Raw genomic sequence first — 18,089 nt, 5'->3', positions numbered from 1 at the left:
AGCTGAGATGTTTTTTAAAGGACCCTTTTGGTTTTTGGATTTTTGCAAATTACATTTTATGCAGTGTGTAATGGTGCGTTTACACCAGACGCGCATAAAGCATTATATATATATATATATATATATATATATATATATATATATATATATTCATTCATAGTTTTGGTAATGTTTGATGTTCTTTAATTGTGTAATTAGTATTTTGCTTCGTTCTCAACATGTAAGTTTTAATGGTTTGCTCACTAAGATGTATTTAGTTTAAGCATACTTTTGTGAGATCTTCATTTGTTTGTTTATTTGCATGAACTGTTTAATTCACCTATGATAAAAACACAGTGGGTCTTTTAACATGCGTGAACAAATTTATGCATGAAATGTGCATACAGACACAAACATTTCACAAATAAATCATTTGTTAATTTTTATTCTAAAATTAATTCTAAATGTACAAAAATAAATCAAGAACAATTTCTACAGCAAGAATGTAATTATCATGCAACTCAATATGACAATATGAACACGTAATAAGAACTCTACTACATTAATTATACATGTTATTTACAGGATGTCAAGATCACCAGCTATCCAGGCTTGCACATTGCTGGTATACATACACCATCACCTGGACTACAATTCTGTCACCTTATGAACAACAAATCTTGTCATGCACTTCACACACACTTCTTTCTGGAACTACGATGATTGCTTACACACAGCTGGTAGCTGATCTAAGACATGATTACATAGACTATTTCAAGTGTTCACACTTAGCTGATGATTGTTGAAAAGCTAGTTTGGCATGCTGTCCCGGGAGAGAGCCCCGAGCTCATGAGAGCCTCGAGCCCGGGGCTCCCTCCCGTTGCAATTTAATCGAATTTGGTGCTAATTTGGTTTAGCCAATTTACTTAAGTGTCATGTTTTTGGGAGTGTAGGAGGAAACCGGAGGAACCGGGAAAAACCCACACAAGCACAGGGAGAACATGAACTCCACACGAAAATGCTGACCGTTTGGGTAGATGCCCGAACCAGAGGCATTTTTCTGTGAGGCCCAGTGCTAGCCACTGGGCTGCCGTGCTGCGGAAAGGAGGGGGCAAAGGGGTGGAAAGGGGGATTCTTCAAGACGAAGATGACTAAAGGTAAGGTGTTTGGTTATTTATATATGGTTAGGAGTAGTCTGATAGGTGGTTCGTACATTAGCTTGACTCAGGGCCAGCCGTGTCAATCATAAGCACGTGATCCTCTCGAAATTAGTTTATGAATAAACTTCACTTATAGAGCTCACATTCCCACAGACTTTGCTGAGTCTTGTTGGTTATTCCCGGTAGCCTTACGACTTGTTTCCTGTTTCTAGTATTATCATGGTTCTTGACCCTTGGCTTGTTTCCTTGTTTTTGTTGTTTGCCACCTGTATTGACCTTATTGCTGGCAACTACGCTTCTGGATCTCCTTGTATGTACCCATTTGCTCCTAACTCTGTTGTCATCCGACTAAGGGGTTACACAGGTTGAGATGAATGAAGAGTACCTAGACATTAAATACCACTTATCTATCACATTAAATCATCTTAATGTTTTATTGGCATCAAGTGCTTTGTGCTTGTTTATGTGCCCTGCATTCGCCTGCTGCCCCTCATGTTTTGAAGGTGCTCTTTTTGCACCTGGAGTTGAAAAAGTCCCCAGTGCATCAAGTCATTCGAGACCCTGTGGTTGCCTAGGCAAAAATAAAAATAATAATGATGACCACAATATCATGTTTCATATCATTCATCATCGTTTCATTCATTCATTTTCAAACGATTTTCCGGGGTCGGGTTGCAGGTGCAGCAGTCCGAACACCAGACTTCCCTCTCCCCAGACACTTTCTCCAATTCCTCCGGGGGGATCCCGAGGCCTTCGCAGCCCAGCCGAGAGTCATAGTCCCTCCAGTGTGTCCTGGGTCTTCCCCTCGGTCTCTTCCTGGGGGAACATGCCTGAAACACCTCCCTAGGTAGGTGTCCAGGAGGCATCTGAAACAGATGCCTGAGCCACCTCAGCTGACTTCTCTTGATATGAAGGAACAGCAGCTCTACTCCAAGCTCCTCCTGGGTGTCAGAGCTCCTCACCTTATTTATAAGGGTGTGCCCTGCCACTCTGCGAAGGAAACTAGTATTGGCCGCTTGTATGCAATATCTTGTCTTTTCGGTAATGACCCAAAGCTCATGACTATAGGTGAGAGTAGGAAGGTAGATTGACTGGTAAGTCAAGTGCTTTGCCTTTTGACTCCTTTAGCTCCTTCTTTACCACAACGAACCGGGACATTGACCACATTACTGCTACTGCTGCACCAATCCGCCTGTCAATCACAGCTGAATTGAGAAATTATGTTGAATGTGTAAAGCAGCATGGAAGAAGAGAAGTTAAGCTTTTGCCAGGTTGAGCAGTAGGCGATGGTCTTTCATCTAAGCCGAGATATCCTCCAGACAGTTTAAAATCCTTGCAGCTACTGTGGGGTCATCATGATGAAATGAAAGATAGAACTGTGTTTCATTGCCAAAACAATGATAAGAGAAACCATGTGGATGGATGATGGTTGCCAGTGATGTGGTGTAAATAAAAAATAGTAGGGGACCAGGAACAGATCCCTGAGGAACCTCAGTGACCAGCTGATGAGCTTAGATACTTTTCCTCTTCAGGCAACACTGAATGATCTGCCGGCAACACACTGCGGTCTCTGTTCGCATGTAATCGTACACATTGAAAAATGAAATATATGGCTAGTATTTCATTACATTTTGTTGTGGTTTAAAAATAGGAAAGAAAATATGTATTTGTGATGTGTGGGGTTGGACAAAGAACTGTGGGAGTGGAGCGAGGATTGTGGCTTGAGTGTTAACGATCCTCACCTGTGCCCCATGGGTAGGCCCACACGGAATCTGCGCGCGCAGAATTCCGCAGATTTCTTCAGATTTTTAGCTCATTATTAATTCTGTTTATTTACTTGAGTAAATGTGTAAATCTGAATTTATTCAGTTTTTATTCAGTAATTTATTACTTTTTATTTAATATATTAAGGTTTTAGTTATGATACTCCGCTGGATACCCCCAAAGTAATTCCGCAGAAATCAGCAGATTTTTACCAAAATTCTCAGCAGAAATAGCAAAAAACGTCCGCAGATTCCACCTGGCCCTACCCATGGGATCAATTATCATAAATTAAAAAAATAATAATCCTATTTCTTTTTAAAATAAACATAAAATAATAACATAGAAAACCGGGAAAAAATGTTTTCCAACTTATTAGAAGAAACAATTCGATCACAGATTAAAAAATAAGCATGAATCAAAAATGGAAACTCATTTAAATTTATATTGCTTAAAACCAGAACATTGACACATGAGTTTTCCAAAGACATGAAGGGGTACTGATGGCATAGGTGAGAATCAGTGGTATTTTCTACCACTGAGATTAAGGATGCAAATTGTTAATCACTTATTTTATAAGCCCAAAATTATAATTCACTCATCATTTACTAACTATTTTTATTATCCTTATTTTGCAAAAGGACACACGTTTGTTATCATTGTGAGTGCTCACAACAAAAACGAGACACCTAACAGATTCGATTGATCTTATCTGTACGATTAAAACTAAAAGTGTCATTTAAGTTCTTTTTTGGTGTTATTAGGAGATGCCTTAAAAAGGGTCTTTGACCCCTGGAGGTTAATGTTTAGTGATATTTGAAACTGAATAGCTATTATCGAACTAAGAAGACTTTGCTACTTAATAAACTGCATTTGCTTATACTACAACTACTGCCTTAAGGGAATTAAAGGCCTAAATAAGTCTTAGTTTGTGGGCATTTGCATGTTACAGTATGTGGATTAAATGTGGCACTCTTGGCCTGAAAACATAAGTACCTCTGCTTTACACAGTGGGCAAAAATATTCTGATCTATAAGGTACTATTAACAAGTTACATTTATTGTGTTGTTTTTATTTTTTATTTTTTATATTTTTTTACAATGATGGGAATATCCTTTCTAAAGCAATATCCCTTTGTGAAAGCAACAGTTTTTTTTTACAATTGTAATGGCTCACATGCACAAAAATTTGTCTACTTGGTTTGAATGTAGTATAATTATTATAATTTTTTTTTATATAATTATTATAATTTATTATAATTTTTTATTGGGTGGTCGATATGTTAATCAGTATGATCCAGACACTGTATAAATAAAAGGAGAGCAGGGCAAACTCTTAACAGGAGGAGACTCACTCATGGCCTATGAGACAGAGGATCAGGAGACTCAATACTGCTTTCCTGACATCAACTCATCATGTGTCAAGGGAAAACGCTCGAGATATGAATACAATATCATGTATATGTTTTTTTCACTGCTGTCAGCGTGGGCTGTGTTTCTGAACCTGCTGGTGATCATCTCCATCTCTCACTTCAAGAAGCTTCACACTCCAACCAACATGATTATTCTCTCTCTGGCTGTAAATGATCTGCTTGTTGGACTTATTGTGATGCCTGTTGAGGCCGTCAAACTGATTGAGACATGTTGGTACTTTGGAGAAACTTTGTGTGGACTGTTTATGATAATCATGGGGCTGATTGGAACTACATCTCTTAGTAATTTAGTTTTAATTGCTGTTGATCGTTATGTGGCTGTGTGCCACCCTTTAATATACCCCCAGAAAATAACCATGACTAAAACATTACTAAGTATCTGCCTCTGCTGGTTATTTTCCTCTACTTACTCCACTGTTTTTGTAGTCAACAACAAATATTTTGAAATTTCGAACAGAACAGATGTGTGTTATGGCATGTGCACATTAAATCTTAGTTTTACTTACATCATCGTTGATTTGATATATTCCTTTTTGTTGCCTTGTGTTGTGATGATCACAGTATATTTGAGGATATTTTATGTTGCTTTTAAGCAAGTGAAGGTTATAAACTCTCTGTTGAAGGGTAGTAGGGAAAGTTCAGTTAAGAGGAAATCTGAGCACAAAGCTGCTCTCACATTAGGGATTGTTGTGACTGTCTATTTGATTTGCTTTATTCCATACTCTTTATCGTCTGTAATGGGTGTCTCTTCTGGTACACTGACATATCTGTTGTGGACTGTGTATGTTAATTGTGTTGTGAATCCTTTGATTTATGCTTTATTTTACTGCTGGTTTAAAATATCAGTTAAACACATCTTAACTTTAAAAATATTGGAGCCAGCATCCTCACTCTTGGACATTTTCACAGATAAATAAATTTTCTCCTATTTTGATGTCTGAGAACTGTTATACAAACAAATCATTATTTAATCTTAGCTTGCAGGGAGTTACAAGTAACTGGTAGTCAAGTAACTGAAAAGCTTTAATTTTATATAATTTTTTAAAGTAAATAATTGCATAAAAGCTTCATTGGCATAACCTTATACTGAGAAGGACTGTGCTCTGTACTCAGTGCTGTTTGACCTTTTTTGTTTTTTCTTAATTGATTTTAACATCAAAAATGTTGAGTTTTGTTGATGTTATTGATGTCATGTTGTAGTAGTAGTATAGATCATAACAACAAAGGTCACGCTGTGATTAATTAATATTTTTTTTTCAAAGACTTCAGAGTCATGCACCCAGTGTTGAATAAGTAATATGGCAAATACAATTTAAATGTGCCTTTCATGACCGTAAAAAATCCTGATCTTTGTCAAGCACCATTGCTGATGACACACCTGCTAATAAATGAAGCAGGCCCTAGCTGTACCATTATGTGAATGAAAGAATGACAGAGACACACCAGATCATCTATGACTGTCAGTCAGCAAACACCTAAGAACTACATGACATTTCAAAAGTTCTAGGATACATGGGTTTTATTGCTGATGTGTATGTATTAGAGGGTAGACCCAAAATATTTTGTAATTTGTTCTAAAGTGGGCAGAATAAGATAATAGAAAACAGATTTTATTACATGAACAAATAAGCTCAAAATAGGTAAAAACACAAAAATAATTGTGATCACATAATTGCACAGTTCTCCACAAAAAGTAGTGTTTGTGTATGCAAAGAATGCACAAGAAAAAAAATCCTCTCATCTACACTACCGGTCAAAAGTTTTGGGATCAGTATGATTTTTAAATGTTTTAAAATAAGCTTATCCTGCTCACCAAAGCTGCATTTATTTAATCAAAAATACACCACAGATTGTAAAATTGTGAAATGTTATTGCACTATAAAATAACTGTTCAAAAGTAGTTTATTACTTAATTTAATCATTTATTTCAGAGCTTTTAAAGGTTAGTTTTTAGCTTTATTACTCCAGTCTTCAGAGTTCAAAAATCACTCTAATAATAATTATTATTTTTGTTATTATTGTTATTAATATTATTATTATTATTAATGGTAATAGTAATGAAAACTATAATGACAGAATTAGTAATTTCATTTGAAACTACATACAATAAGAAAGCAGTTATTTAAAATTTTAATAAATACTTTACAATTTTACAGTTTTTTTTTTTACATTTATTAAATGTTGCCTTGATGAACAGAATCATTTTCTATATATATAAAAAAAAAAAACATGGAAAAATTTAATAAAACAGACCCCAAACTTTTGACTAGTAGTGTATTCTTTATTTTACTCTGGTTTAAAATAACATTTATGTTATATAATGACAATTTTATAATAACAGTAATGTTCAACACAACTAAATGTTTAAAATATTATCTCTTAGACATTTTTGCAGGCTGATTTAAACCTTTGTTTTATTTATTTATTTTTTATTAAAATTAACAAATATATCATATGCCTTTAATTGCTTAGCACAAAATCAGGACCAACTTGATGTACAACATGTAAAGTATTTTTAGATACTTTAAATGTGCCCTTATAAAGAAAATGTATACTAGGTCATAATCAAATAATGAGATTATCAGATATAATACAATTGCATTAAACCAATATAAAACTAACAAAAGCTAGCTATAACAATTTAGGTACTATATACAAATCAAACTGGAAGCTTTTAAAGCCATATTAATTTTATTATAAATTGTAAATATATTAGCCATCAAATTTTAAAGCCATATTAAACTTGCATTTTAGATATTTTAAAACAATAAACACCGGAGGAGGTTTGAAACATTATTTATAAAGTATTTGGATACAATGACATTAATCAAAGCATGAAACATTAATCAAACAGAGCATTTTTGGGGTGAGTGAAAGCAAAAACTATAGGCAACCTTTTTTTGTCATCTAACTGCACAGCACCACTTTACAGACGCATTGGGTCAAACTGCAAATACAAAATGTGTTCTGTGTCCTCAAACAAGTGTTTGTTTTTATATGATGTGGTAAAAATTTTAAATGAAATTTTAAATACATGAAGAGCTTTATTAATGCATAGCTGCTGAGCGCAATAAAATATAGGCAATATTTTATTGCTTGCTCTTATGTGCTAAAATACTTAACACTTTCCTTTACTTAAGATATAATAAGCAACATCTTTAAATAAAGGGGAATCACCTATTAAGTGTCATAAAGCCTATAGGAAAAAAAATCATGTTTCAGTTCTTTCAGAGCATTTGGGCTGAATGTTTGACAGCGTCTATCTAAATGAGGATGTTATAAAATACATTTTCTACCGAGTTATTAACGGAGAGTTTCTGTGGGTTTTATATTATGGATGGGTGCGCTCCCTGCGCTCGTTCCCTCCGTTAGTGGCGAGACCACTCGATTTCGATGCCAACAGTCGGTCGGTGAGTAAATGAATATGATGAATAAGAACACACAGGTATGTGCGTACAATGTACTGCTGTACAGAAACGGGTCATTTGTTTGTTTCGGTTGTCTTTATTTGAATGGTTTCGTGATGATGCGATGGTGTACTTTATCTGCCTGATTCCCGCTGAAGTGGGCGGGTTGTGTGACATTTGATTCTGGGGACGTTCTGGGGGGTTTGCGTGTCTTGCTGCGAGCTACTACCTCGACAGTGGAAACACGACATGATTTCGGCCTCACTGCTCAACCTCCCGGGCGATTGGCCCAGCCCTATAAAAGCCCTGGCTCGTACTGCCCCGACAGCGGAAATGCGGCTTATGGTTTAATTATAACTGCAGATCAATGATGGGGCGAAAGCCTACAGTAACTTCTGCAATTATATAAAATAAATAAATAAATAAATGCAGCATCTATAAACACATACAGACCATTAGAGTCTCTAGTATGTTACCAATTACAGATAAACTACACACAGCATACATTTAGTCCTTATTTGGCTCCAAAAACAACATGCAACATATAGCCCACAGTCAGTGCAAACCTCTCATCTGTATCTTTATTCTTCCCCAGCACATGTAACCTCTGTTGGAAAGTTAATCTGTCATTCTGCATTCATAATTGTCCAAAAGGCGATGATAATAGTTAAACATGGCAGTTTGTTCATGATTCAGATTGCTGAAAGAATCATTTGCTAGTTTGTTTTCTCGGGCTTCTCCTTTGTTTTTTCGCACTTCGCTCTCCCGTTTGTTTCCAAATCGATCGGATATCAGAAGCACTTCATTAATCATGTGCACGTTATTATCATTAGCTCAAAAAGTTTGTTATTTTAAACATAAACTCAGTCGCGAGCGAAAGTGAAACCGCTCGTGCTTTAGACGCCTTTGTAAACAACTACGGGGCACAGGATCGATTCTGCTCTTCTTGGCTTTATGGCTGTTCATCAAGATGATGACAATGTTTGTTTAAGCTCGGGTTGACCATGGCTCAATATGTATATATTATTACAGTGTAATATCTCGGCTATGTATTTAAAAATGGCTCTTCCTTTGTTTTCATTCTTCTTCTTGTCCACGAGTAAGTGACATATCTCTGTAAATCAATAGCGTTCAGCTGCGCGTCTTGCTCCGCCCTTTGGTACCCTTTTGTTGTGCCATACTGTAACACTGAGTGGAAACGGGCCATAAGTTACTGTGGTTTTAATGTCTGCTTTGGGGGGCTAGAGTATCACAAGTAAAGTATCAAAATGCTGCTGATTTCCTGAAATGTACTTTGCATTTTGGAATAATCTTGCACAGCTCTTTGTAAAGGAGGTGCAGTGGATGTCCTGAATAGGAGGTCCTCTCAGTGCAACAGATTAAAAGGACACATTTCCTCTTTCGATTACAATTTAGAAGGAGAGAAACATCACTGCTTTAATTATTAATTAAACTAAACACTACATTCATTTAATTTTGATACAGATCAGACTCAGTATGCCAGGTTTCTGTGTGAATATTTTTTCAATACAAATATGAGAAAATAAGCTCATGAAAATTTCACACTTTAGTGCAAAGAAGGAATTAATTTTGTTGACTGGAGTGGACATTGTGCTGTTTGTGTCAATGATTGAAATAACATTACAACTGCCTAAGCCTGATTCATTTTATTTTTATTTTTCATTCGACTCGCATTGACGGGAAAATCCGATCTACCTGCTTACACTGCAGACACGAGGGTACACATCTGATTTATATAGAATAAATTTCCACATATGAACAAGGCATGAATCTGATTTCAGTAAATCCGAATCCATGGGATTTGTTCCTGCTTACACGTACATGGGCCATATCCGATCTGTGCCACATGGGAGAAAAAGTAGGCATTGAGTCACTTGAACTGTGCAGTGTTAGTGCGACCTAAATCAACTTACTAGAGGTTTTATTATTTGTACTAATTTCTTTTTTCCAAGCATTTTTTTTTTTTTTTTTACAAATGATGTTCACTCAAAAAACATTCTTTAGTAATGTAAAAACATTATGTGAATGTTATTGAATGTTTTATTTCTATATATCTTAAAATATCTATTTAACTATGTCAATAATTTTCAATTCCAGGTTGACTATCAATTTTCCAGTGCTCATTTTATAATTTTATTTCGATTGTCTGTACATTAATGTTTGGATACAGCATCATAAAACAAAATGTTTAGTCCCATGTCTTCATTTTTGGCTTATGTGCACAGTATTCTGCCTACTAAGTTTAAGAAAATTATTATTCATTATGCAGCATCAGAGTAGGCTTTAAATGGGTCGGTCAGTCTGATCCAGACACTATAAATGAAAGGGAAAAAGGAGAGCAGAACAAACTCCTAACAGGAGGAGACTCACTCATGGCCTATGAGACTCAGGAGACTCAATACTGCTTTCCTGACATCAACTCATCATGTGTCGAGGGGAGACACTCCAGTCATGAATACAATACAACGTATGTGTTTTTTTCATTGCTGTCAGCATGGACTGTGTTTCTGAACCTGCTGGTGATCATCTCCATCTCTCACTTCAAGAAGCTTCACACTCCAACCAACATGATTATTCTCTCTCTGGCTGTAAATGATCTGCTTGTTGGACTCATTGTGATGCCTGTAGAGGCCATCAAACTGACTGAGACTTGTTGGTACTTTGGAGAAACGTAGTGTGGACTGTTTATAATAGTCATGGCACTGCTTGGTTCAATTTCTTTAAGTAATTTAGTTTTAATTGCTGTTGATCGTTATATCGCTGTTTGTCACCCTTTACTATACCCACAGAAAATAACTGTTACTAAAACATTAGTAAGTATCTGCCTCTGCTGGTTATTTTCCTCTACTTACTGCACTCTTTTTGTAGACAGCGACAGATATCTTGACACTTCAAACACAACAGATGTGTGTTATGGCATGTGCACATTAAATCTTAGCTTTACCCATATCATCATAGTGCGTAAATAATATTGAGCAATTACCGAACTGTCATTATAGTTTTATCGGCAAATTTTATATCGTGATAATTTTCGATATCGAAATATCGCCCAGCCCTAATTAAATGTCACATCAAATGTCTGGTTTACACAGTGGGCAAAAATATTCTGATCTGTAAGGTACTATTATTAACAAGTTACATTTATTTTGTTGTCTTTTTTTTTTTTATTTATTATTTTTTTTTTTTTGCAATGCTGGGAATATCCTTCCTAAAGCACCATGTGAGAGCAACTGTTTTTTACAATTGTTATGGCTCACATGCACAAAAAACTGTCTACTAGGTTTGGATGTAGTATAATTATTATAATTTTTATTATAATTTATTATAATTTTTTATTGGGTGGTCAATATGTTAATAAGTATGATCCAGACACTGTATAAATAAAAGGAGAGCAGGGCAAACTCTTAACAGGAGGAGACTCACTCATGGCCTTTGAGACAGAAGATCAGGAGACTCAATACTGCTTTCCTGACATCAACTCATCATGTGTCAAGGGAAAACGCTCCAGACATGAATACAATATCATGTATGTGTTTTTTTCACTGCTGTCGGCATGGACTGTGTTTCTGAACCTGCTGGTGATCATCTCCATCTCTCACTTCAAGAAGCTTCACACTCCAACCAACATGATTATTCTCTCTCTGGCTGTAAATGATCTGCTTATTGGACTTATTATCATGCCTCTTGAGGCCATCAAACTGATTGAGACATGCTGGTACTTTGGAGAAACTTTTTGTGGACTGTTTATGATAATCATGGGGCTCCTTGGATCAACATCTCTAAGTAATTTAGTTTTAATTGCTGTTGATCGTTATGTGGCTGTGTGCCACCCTTTACTGTACCCCCAGAAAATAACCATGTCTAAAACATTAGTAACTATCTGCCTCTGTTGGTTATTTTCCTCTGCTTACTGCTCTGTTTTTGTAGTCAGCAACAAATATTTTGACTCTTCAAACAGAACAGATGTGTGTTATGGCATGTGCACATTAAATCTTAGTTTTACTTACATCATCGTTGATTTGATATATTCCTTTTTGTTGCCTTGTGTTGTGATGATCACAGTATATTTGAGGATATTTTATGTTGCTATTAAGCAAGTGAAGGTTATAAACTTTCTGATGAAGGGTCGTAGGGAAAGTTCAGTCAAGAGGAAATCTGAGCACAAAGCTGCTCTCACATTAGGGATTGTTGTGACTGTCTATCTGCTTTGCTTTATTCCATACTATTTATTGTCTGTAATGGGTGTCTCGTCTGGTACACTGACATATCTGTTGTGGACTTTGTATGCTAATTGTGTTGTGAATCCTCTTATCTATGCTTTATTTTACCGCTGGTTTAAAAAATCAGTTAAACACATCTTGACTTTTAAAATATTGGAGCCAGCATCCTCACTCTTGGATATTTTTACAGATAAATAAATAGTCTCCATAATGAATTCTTAACTGTTGTACTAACAAGTCATTTTTTAGTCTTAGCTTGCAGTGAGTTAAAAATGACTGGTAGTATAATAACTATTTTTTTATTTTAATTTAGTTTTTAACTATTTTTATTTTACTTTAAAGTAAGTAGTTGCATAAAAGGATGATTTGCATAATAAACCTTTACTGAATATTTATTTTACTTTTAAAATGCTGACAGTTATTTTTTCATGTTTTCAATGTCATGTATAACAGTAGTATAGATCATAACAGTAAAGGTCACACTGTAATTACTGTAAATACAGTTAATATAAATGTCATGTCTTTCTTCCACATCCACTCTGGGTTGGTTTTTAGATGAGCCGATTTTTGCCTTATTTACTTCTGGTATTAAGATGTGTGTTGGTTAATCGGATACTACAAAGCAGTTTAAGACAATCTTAGTGCCTAGAAAAGACAAATTGAAGCAGATAGTTGAGAAAACGGCTGTCAACTACTGAATGCTGACTTTATTGTCTGGTGTGCACCACCATGCCTCTATTTTGCGAGTTTGTTTCTCCATATAATTGATGTACTCCCAGTGTCTGTTCAGGATTTATTTACAGAAATGTGTGTTAGGTGGCTTCAGTTTCACAAGCAAAGTGTCAAAATGCTGCCGATTTCCTGCAGTATACTTAGCATTTTTGGGATAATCTTGCATAGCTCTTTGATAAGGAGGTGGACTTTCTTTCCTCTCAGTGCAGTAGATTGAATGGACATAACGCGCAACCAAACGTGCCTGACATATTTTGCACACATGGAAAAAATTTTGCAAAAAAGCTTTTTTTTTTTTTTTTCTTTAGGGTACTCTGCTTTGGAAAAGGCCACAAGTCGGAGTAATTGGGTTTTCTCTCACTCTTAGCTTGCTCTGGCACCACTCATCATAAACACAATAAATAGCCTATAGTTTGAGTACAACCAACTAGCCAACTTTTTTTTTTTCATATGGAAAATCACAGCTTATTATTGTCCCTGTAAATATCCATCTATAAAATAGCCTAGATTAAACAAATCCAATGATTTACTTCAGTGATTTTTGTATAATTTTTTAACTCCAAACCAAACTGAGACTTTAATTTTATAGCTATATTAACTATAAAAACCTACGTGATGCACTACTAGGCTTGATGTATTAAAACATAATAAATATAATGCTATAGCCTATTTAAAAAAGATATGGCTTGTCTTTGTCTCTTATCACTGCATCTGCAGCACGTGCATCTGTTTAAAACTTCTGTTAAAAAAAAAGATTTACATTTCTCCAGCCATTCAGCAAAGCCTTTATCGATACACTCATATTTCTATGCTAGTTTAACACTACACTACACTAAAGGCAACACTAAACTTAAAACAGTTTAACTCATTCAAAGCACTGCTTCTCCTGAACTCATCGTGAGTGAGATTAAGAAAATGAAAGCACACAAGCGCTGAGGTGAATTTAAATGCTCGAGACAATCTTTAAAATAATGACTTGTATTAAAAATGTTGGTAAAGGTTTGTAATACATGAATTACAGCGGAGCAATAAACCTACTTATTTTCCATGGAGTGATTGATTTGAGTTCAGATAGGCCTGTTATTTTTATTTGACAGAAAAGGAAAAAAGCCTGTGCCGATTATTAAAAAAGTATTCAGTAAGTGTTTTTCATTTTGTAATCTAAATTTGTAATTTAAATAAATAAATATTTAGCGCAGCTCTTTTATTTTTATTATTTAGTTAATTCTGTTTTTCTATGTTGTTGGAAATGCTGCAGGTGTATGAATTATCCAGGTTTTGTTGTTAAAATGTTCTGTATTAGGTTATTGAGTAATTTACTGATTTACACTAAGCATGGAAATTTTTTTTAATTAAATGTTAATTGAATATTAATCTGATTGTTTAACGGTTAATACTCCATGAGCATCGTTAAAATGTATATAGATAGTTAAGGATTTTAGTATAAAGATTAAGGGTGTCACGATTTTGATTTTTAATCGCAATTGATCAAAGTTTATGCTCAACTTCGATTATCGAATCAAAAAATAGAATCGTCGATGCTGCCACGCCCCCATGACATGTCAGCTTGGCTTGCCAAGCGGGAAAAAAACATGCTTGTTGAAGTGCTTGTTAAACTGCAGACTCAGGAGACCCGTCGACAGAGATTAAATCCTCTCCTCTTTCAATGAAGTCACCAGTGTGAAAGTATTTTGGATTTCCAGTTAGTTATAGACACGAATGTTGTCAACAAAAAAAAACACAGTTTGCAAGCTCTGCTATGTAAGTATTACGGTTGGGATGATAGACGATCGGCGCATTGCGATCCTCTGCCTCGCACCCGTTGCAAATCCGCTCGCAAAAAATACACACTCAGGCCCTGTTTAGAACAACAACGATACACATCCACACTGGCGTGTAGCATTTCTAAGCAGCCCTCCTTCCTCACTACCGCTGAAAACGCACATCATGTGACCACACACACTCATTCACACACATACACAGACGCACACACATTGTCATGCGCTCGAGACAGCGGGTCAAGGCAGTCAGCGGGTCAGTAGACTGCTTCCATCTTTTACTTTCACACAAGTACTTAGTCATTTCAGCGAACACCTCAGATACTGTTGGCTGGTTCCTGTTGGTTGTGCACCTTTTTTTACTGACACCATTATAACGACACAGATCACTGCCTATTCACGAGTCCCGCAGAAAAAAGTGATTGACAGGTGGTAATTATGTGTGTATCTTGCCTTTATTCATTTACTGTATGATTTGTTAATGGGTAAAACAAAGACCATGCAATTCAGGTAGTTTAAACGGTAGGCTACAAATAATTAATTCGTTGTTAATTAATTAATTATTCATAATCGAAAATCGAATTGTGACTTTAGAATCGAAAATGTAGCCGAATCGAGGATTTGGAGGATCGTGACACCCTTAATAAAGATATATAAAATCTTTGTTTAGATTGTGTTAAATTTTTCACATTGTTTAGTATAATGTGCTTACGAACTGTCAAAACCTTCAAAAACTATATGCTTGTAAGCACATTTGACTGAAAGATGGTCTCACACCAGAAGTGCCGATAAGCATATAGCAACACGCAGCACCATGCATTTTAGAATTCTAGACATAGGTTTCTATCAGTGTACACATAGCAGCGCCCAGCCACGACTCAGGACACTGTTCGTATTTCTGCTGCGCCACAGAGCGACATCTGATTAGTTTTATTTTAAATAGCATGCGAAAGTTTGTGTCTGCTGTGCGATACTTTCAACTGTCATGTGCGCACCATCACGGCGCATCCGGTGTGACACCTTTAACTCTAGCTACGTTGGCAATAACAGGCCAAGTTTTTTACAGACTAAACAAAATGTTACCAAGCCATAATCATTTTTAAAGTCATTTTTATGAATAATGTTCACTCAAAAACATACCATTTCAATTATATAGCACAATTATTATAAAAATAATTTGAATATTATTTGAAATATTTCAGTTTAATACAACTAAAAACATCTATTTAACTATGTCAATGATTTTCCATTCCAGGTTGAATTTTAAAATTATGGTTTCAATGTCTGTACATTAATGTTTGGATACAGCATTATTTTAAAACAATATGTTTTTCTCATGTCTTCATTTTTGGCTTATGTGCAAATCATTCTGCCTACTAAGATCAAAATTATTAAGACAATTGTTATTCATTATTCATTATGCAGCATCATAGTGGGTGGTGGATGGGTCGGTCAGTCTGATCCAGATACTGTATAAATGAAAGGACAGAAAGAAGAGCAGAACAAACTCCTAACAGGAGAAGACTCACTCATGGCCTACGAGACAGAGGATCAGGAGACTCAATACTGCTTTCCTGACATCAACTCATCATGTGTCAAGGAACAACGCTCCATTCAGGAATATATCATCATGTATGTGTTTTTTTCATTGCTGTCAGCATGGACTGTGTTTCTGAACCTGCTGGTGATCATCTCCATCTCTCACTTCAAGAAGCTTCACACTCCAACCAACATGATTATTCTCTCTCTGGCGATGGCTGATCTGTTTACTGGACTTACTGTGATGCCTGTGGAAGCCATCAAACTGATTGAGACGTGTTGGTATTTTGGAGAGAAATTCTGTGATATATTTATGATTATTGTGGGACTGTTTGGCTCAACTTCCTTTAGTAATATAGTTTTAATTTCTGTTGACCGTTACCTGGCTGTGTGTCACCCTTTAATCTACCCGCACAAATTTACTAGATCAAAAGCTTTAATAAGTATCTGCGTGTGCTGGCTTTTTGCCTTAATCTACAACCTTGGTTTTCTTTTAACTGGCAAATATTTTCAAAGTTCAGAAAGAACAGACATGTGTTATGGAAAATGCAATTTGGTAATAATAAGTTCTTCATGGGCATTTACTGACCTTTTCGTTTCCTTCTTGTTGCCTTGTACCCTGATTCTGATTTTATATTTGAGAATATTTTATGTTGCTCAACAGCAAGTGAAGGTTATAAACTCTCTGATGAAGGGTGGTAAATGTGTGAAGGAAGGTTTAGTAAAGAGGAAATCTGAGAATAAAGCTGCTTTCACATTAGGGATTGTTGTGACTGTCTATCTGCTTTGCTTTATTCCATACTATATATTGTCTGTAACTGGGGTCTGTTCTGCCACAATGACATATCTGTTGTGGACTTTGTATGTTAATTGTGGTCTGAATCCTCTTATCTATGCTTTATTTTATCGCTGGTTTAAAATATCTGTCAAACACATCTTAACTTTAAAAATATTGCAGCCAGCATCCTCACTCTTGGACATTTTTACAGATAAATAAATTTTCTCCCATAATGAAGTCTTAAATCTCATTCTAACAAATCATTATTTAATCTTAGCTTGCAGGGAGTTACAAATAACTGTTTTCATGTGTGTGAAAGCAGAGAGATGGTTCTTTATTTTGTTATATAATATGGTCATACATTCGTAACTGAAAATATTCTGAGGTCAGTCCAATTTAGATGAAAATAATCAAAAAGGCTGGCAGTGGCTGACAAAAAAAACAAAAAAAAAAAATCAGATGGCAGAGAAACAGTTAAACATGGTCCATGCATGCACATGCGTCATTTATGTGGCTGTGTTTAAAAAAAAAAACAATTACTTTGTAACCGGTTTTCAGATTTTTGCATTTTCATTCCCCAACACAAAATCTATAGTTCCTGGTTTTGGTTAAAAATGTCATGCAAATCGCCTCTTGTATACAAAGGAACATCATCATCAAATTACCCATTTTACAAACTGTAAACAAAAAGGAGCAAATCTACTCCATATAAATACACATAAACATATGTGTTTGCCCCCTCACTGATTTCATTTTTTTATTCATTTTTTGCATGCATATTACACTTTATTGTTTCAGATCAAGCTAAATTAAATATTAGTCCATGAAAACACAAACACAACATGCAGTTTTTTAATGAAGGCTTTTATTATTAAGGGCACACAAAATCATAAACTATATAGCCCTGTTTCAAAGTGTTTCCCATTCTGTTAAAACACTTTTGTTAATCCAACCTGAGTTACATTGTTTTAAGAACACCGAGGCCTGATCACTGCCATACCAGTTCACATTCAAGAAATCATTTAAAAAGAACCTGCATCATAAAGTGAATTAGACCAAATGAACATCAAATGCTAGTCATCAAGCCAAGATCCAAACGAATGAGAGAAAATGATTTGGATCTGCCAGTATGGAAAAGGTTATAAAGCCATTTCTAAAACATTGGAACTGCAGTGTACCACAGTGAGAGCCATTATCTACAAATGGAAAAAAACATAAAACAGTGGAAACCCTTTCCATGAGTGACCAGCCAACAAAATTATTCCAAAAGCGCAAAGTCAAC

At 35.5% G+C, this 18,089-nt stretch overlaps 4 protein-coding genes across 4 annotated transcripts in view; all 4 read left to right on the top strand.

Moving 5' to 3' along the window:
- Positions 1–18,066, top strand: part of LOC137487290 (trace amine-associated receptor 13c-like) — a 92,695-nt gene extending 74,629 nt beyond the window's left edge. The window contains exon 5 of the mRNA XM_087271463.1: positions 15,916–18,066. Coding sequence (XP_087127589.1) covers positions 15,968–17,026 — 1,059 coding nt within the window. The 5' untranslated portion in view covers positions 15,916–15,967 and the 3' untranslated portion in view covers positions 17,027–18,066. The remainder of the gene's footprint in view (positions 1–15,915) is intronic.
- The window catches only part of LOC141376456 (trace amine-associated receptor 13c-like), a 136,093-nt gene that overhangs the window by 74,629 nt on the left and 43,375 nt on the right, over positions 1–18,089 (top strand). The gene's annotated exons all lie outside the window — the stretch shown is intronic.
- LOC147835159 (trace amine-associated receptor 13c-like) lies at positions 4,257–6,160 on the top strand. Its single transcript, XM_087271513.1, has one exon. The coding sequence runs from the start codon at positions 4,257–4,259 to the stop codon at positions 5,247–5,249; it is 993 nt and encodes a 330-aa protein (XP_087127639.1). The 3' UTR covers positions 5,250–6,160.
- taar18g (trace amine associated receptor 18g) lies at positions 11,103–16,410 on the top strand. Its single transcript, XM_087271511.1, has one exon. The coding sequence runs from the start codon at positions 11,186–11,188 to the stop codon at positions 12,176–12,178; it is 993 nt and encodes a 330-aa protein (XP_087127637.1). The 5' UTR covers positions 11,103–11,185; the 3' UTR covers positions 12,179–16,410.

Source organism: Danio rerio, chromosome 10, assembly GCF_052040795.2.
Source record: "Danio rerio strain M-AB ecotype USA chromosome 10, GRCz13ab, whole genome shotgun sequence".
Taxonomy (NCBI): Eukaryota; Metazoa; Chordata; class Actinopteri; order Cypriniformes; family Danionidae; genus Danio; species Danio rerio.
The sequence above is the reverse complement of the archived record's forward strand: the minus strand, read 5'-3'. Positions and strand labels throughout refer to the sequence as shown.

Excerpts from the sequence above, each read along its gene's own strand:
- LOC147835159 (XM_087271513.1), top strand. The coding sequence starts at position 4,257 with ATGGCCTATGAGACAGAGGATCAGGAGACTCAATACTGCTTTCCTGAC.
- taar18g (XM_087271511.1), top strand. The coding sequence starts at position 11,186 with ATGGCCTTTGAGACAGAAGATCAGGAGACTCAATACTGCTTTCCTGAC.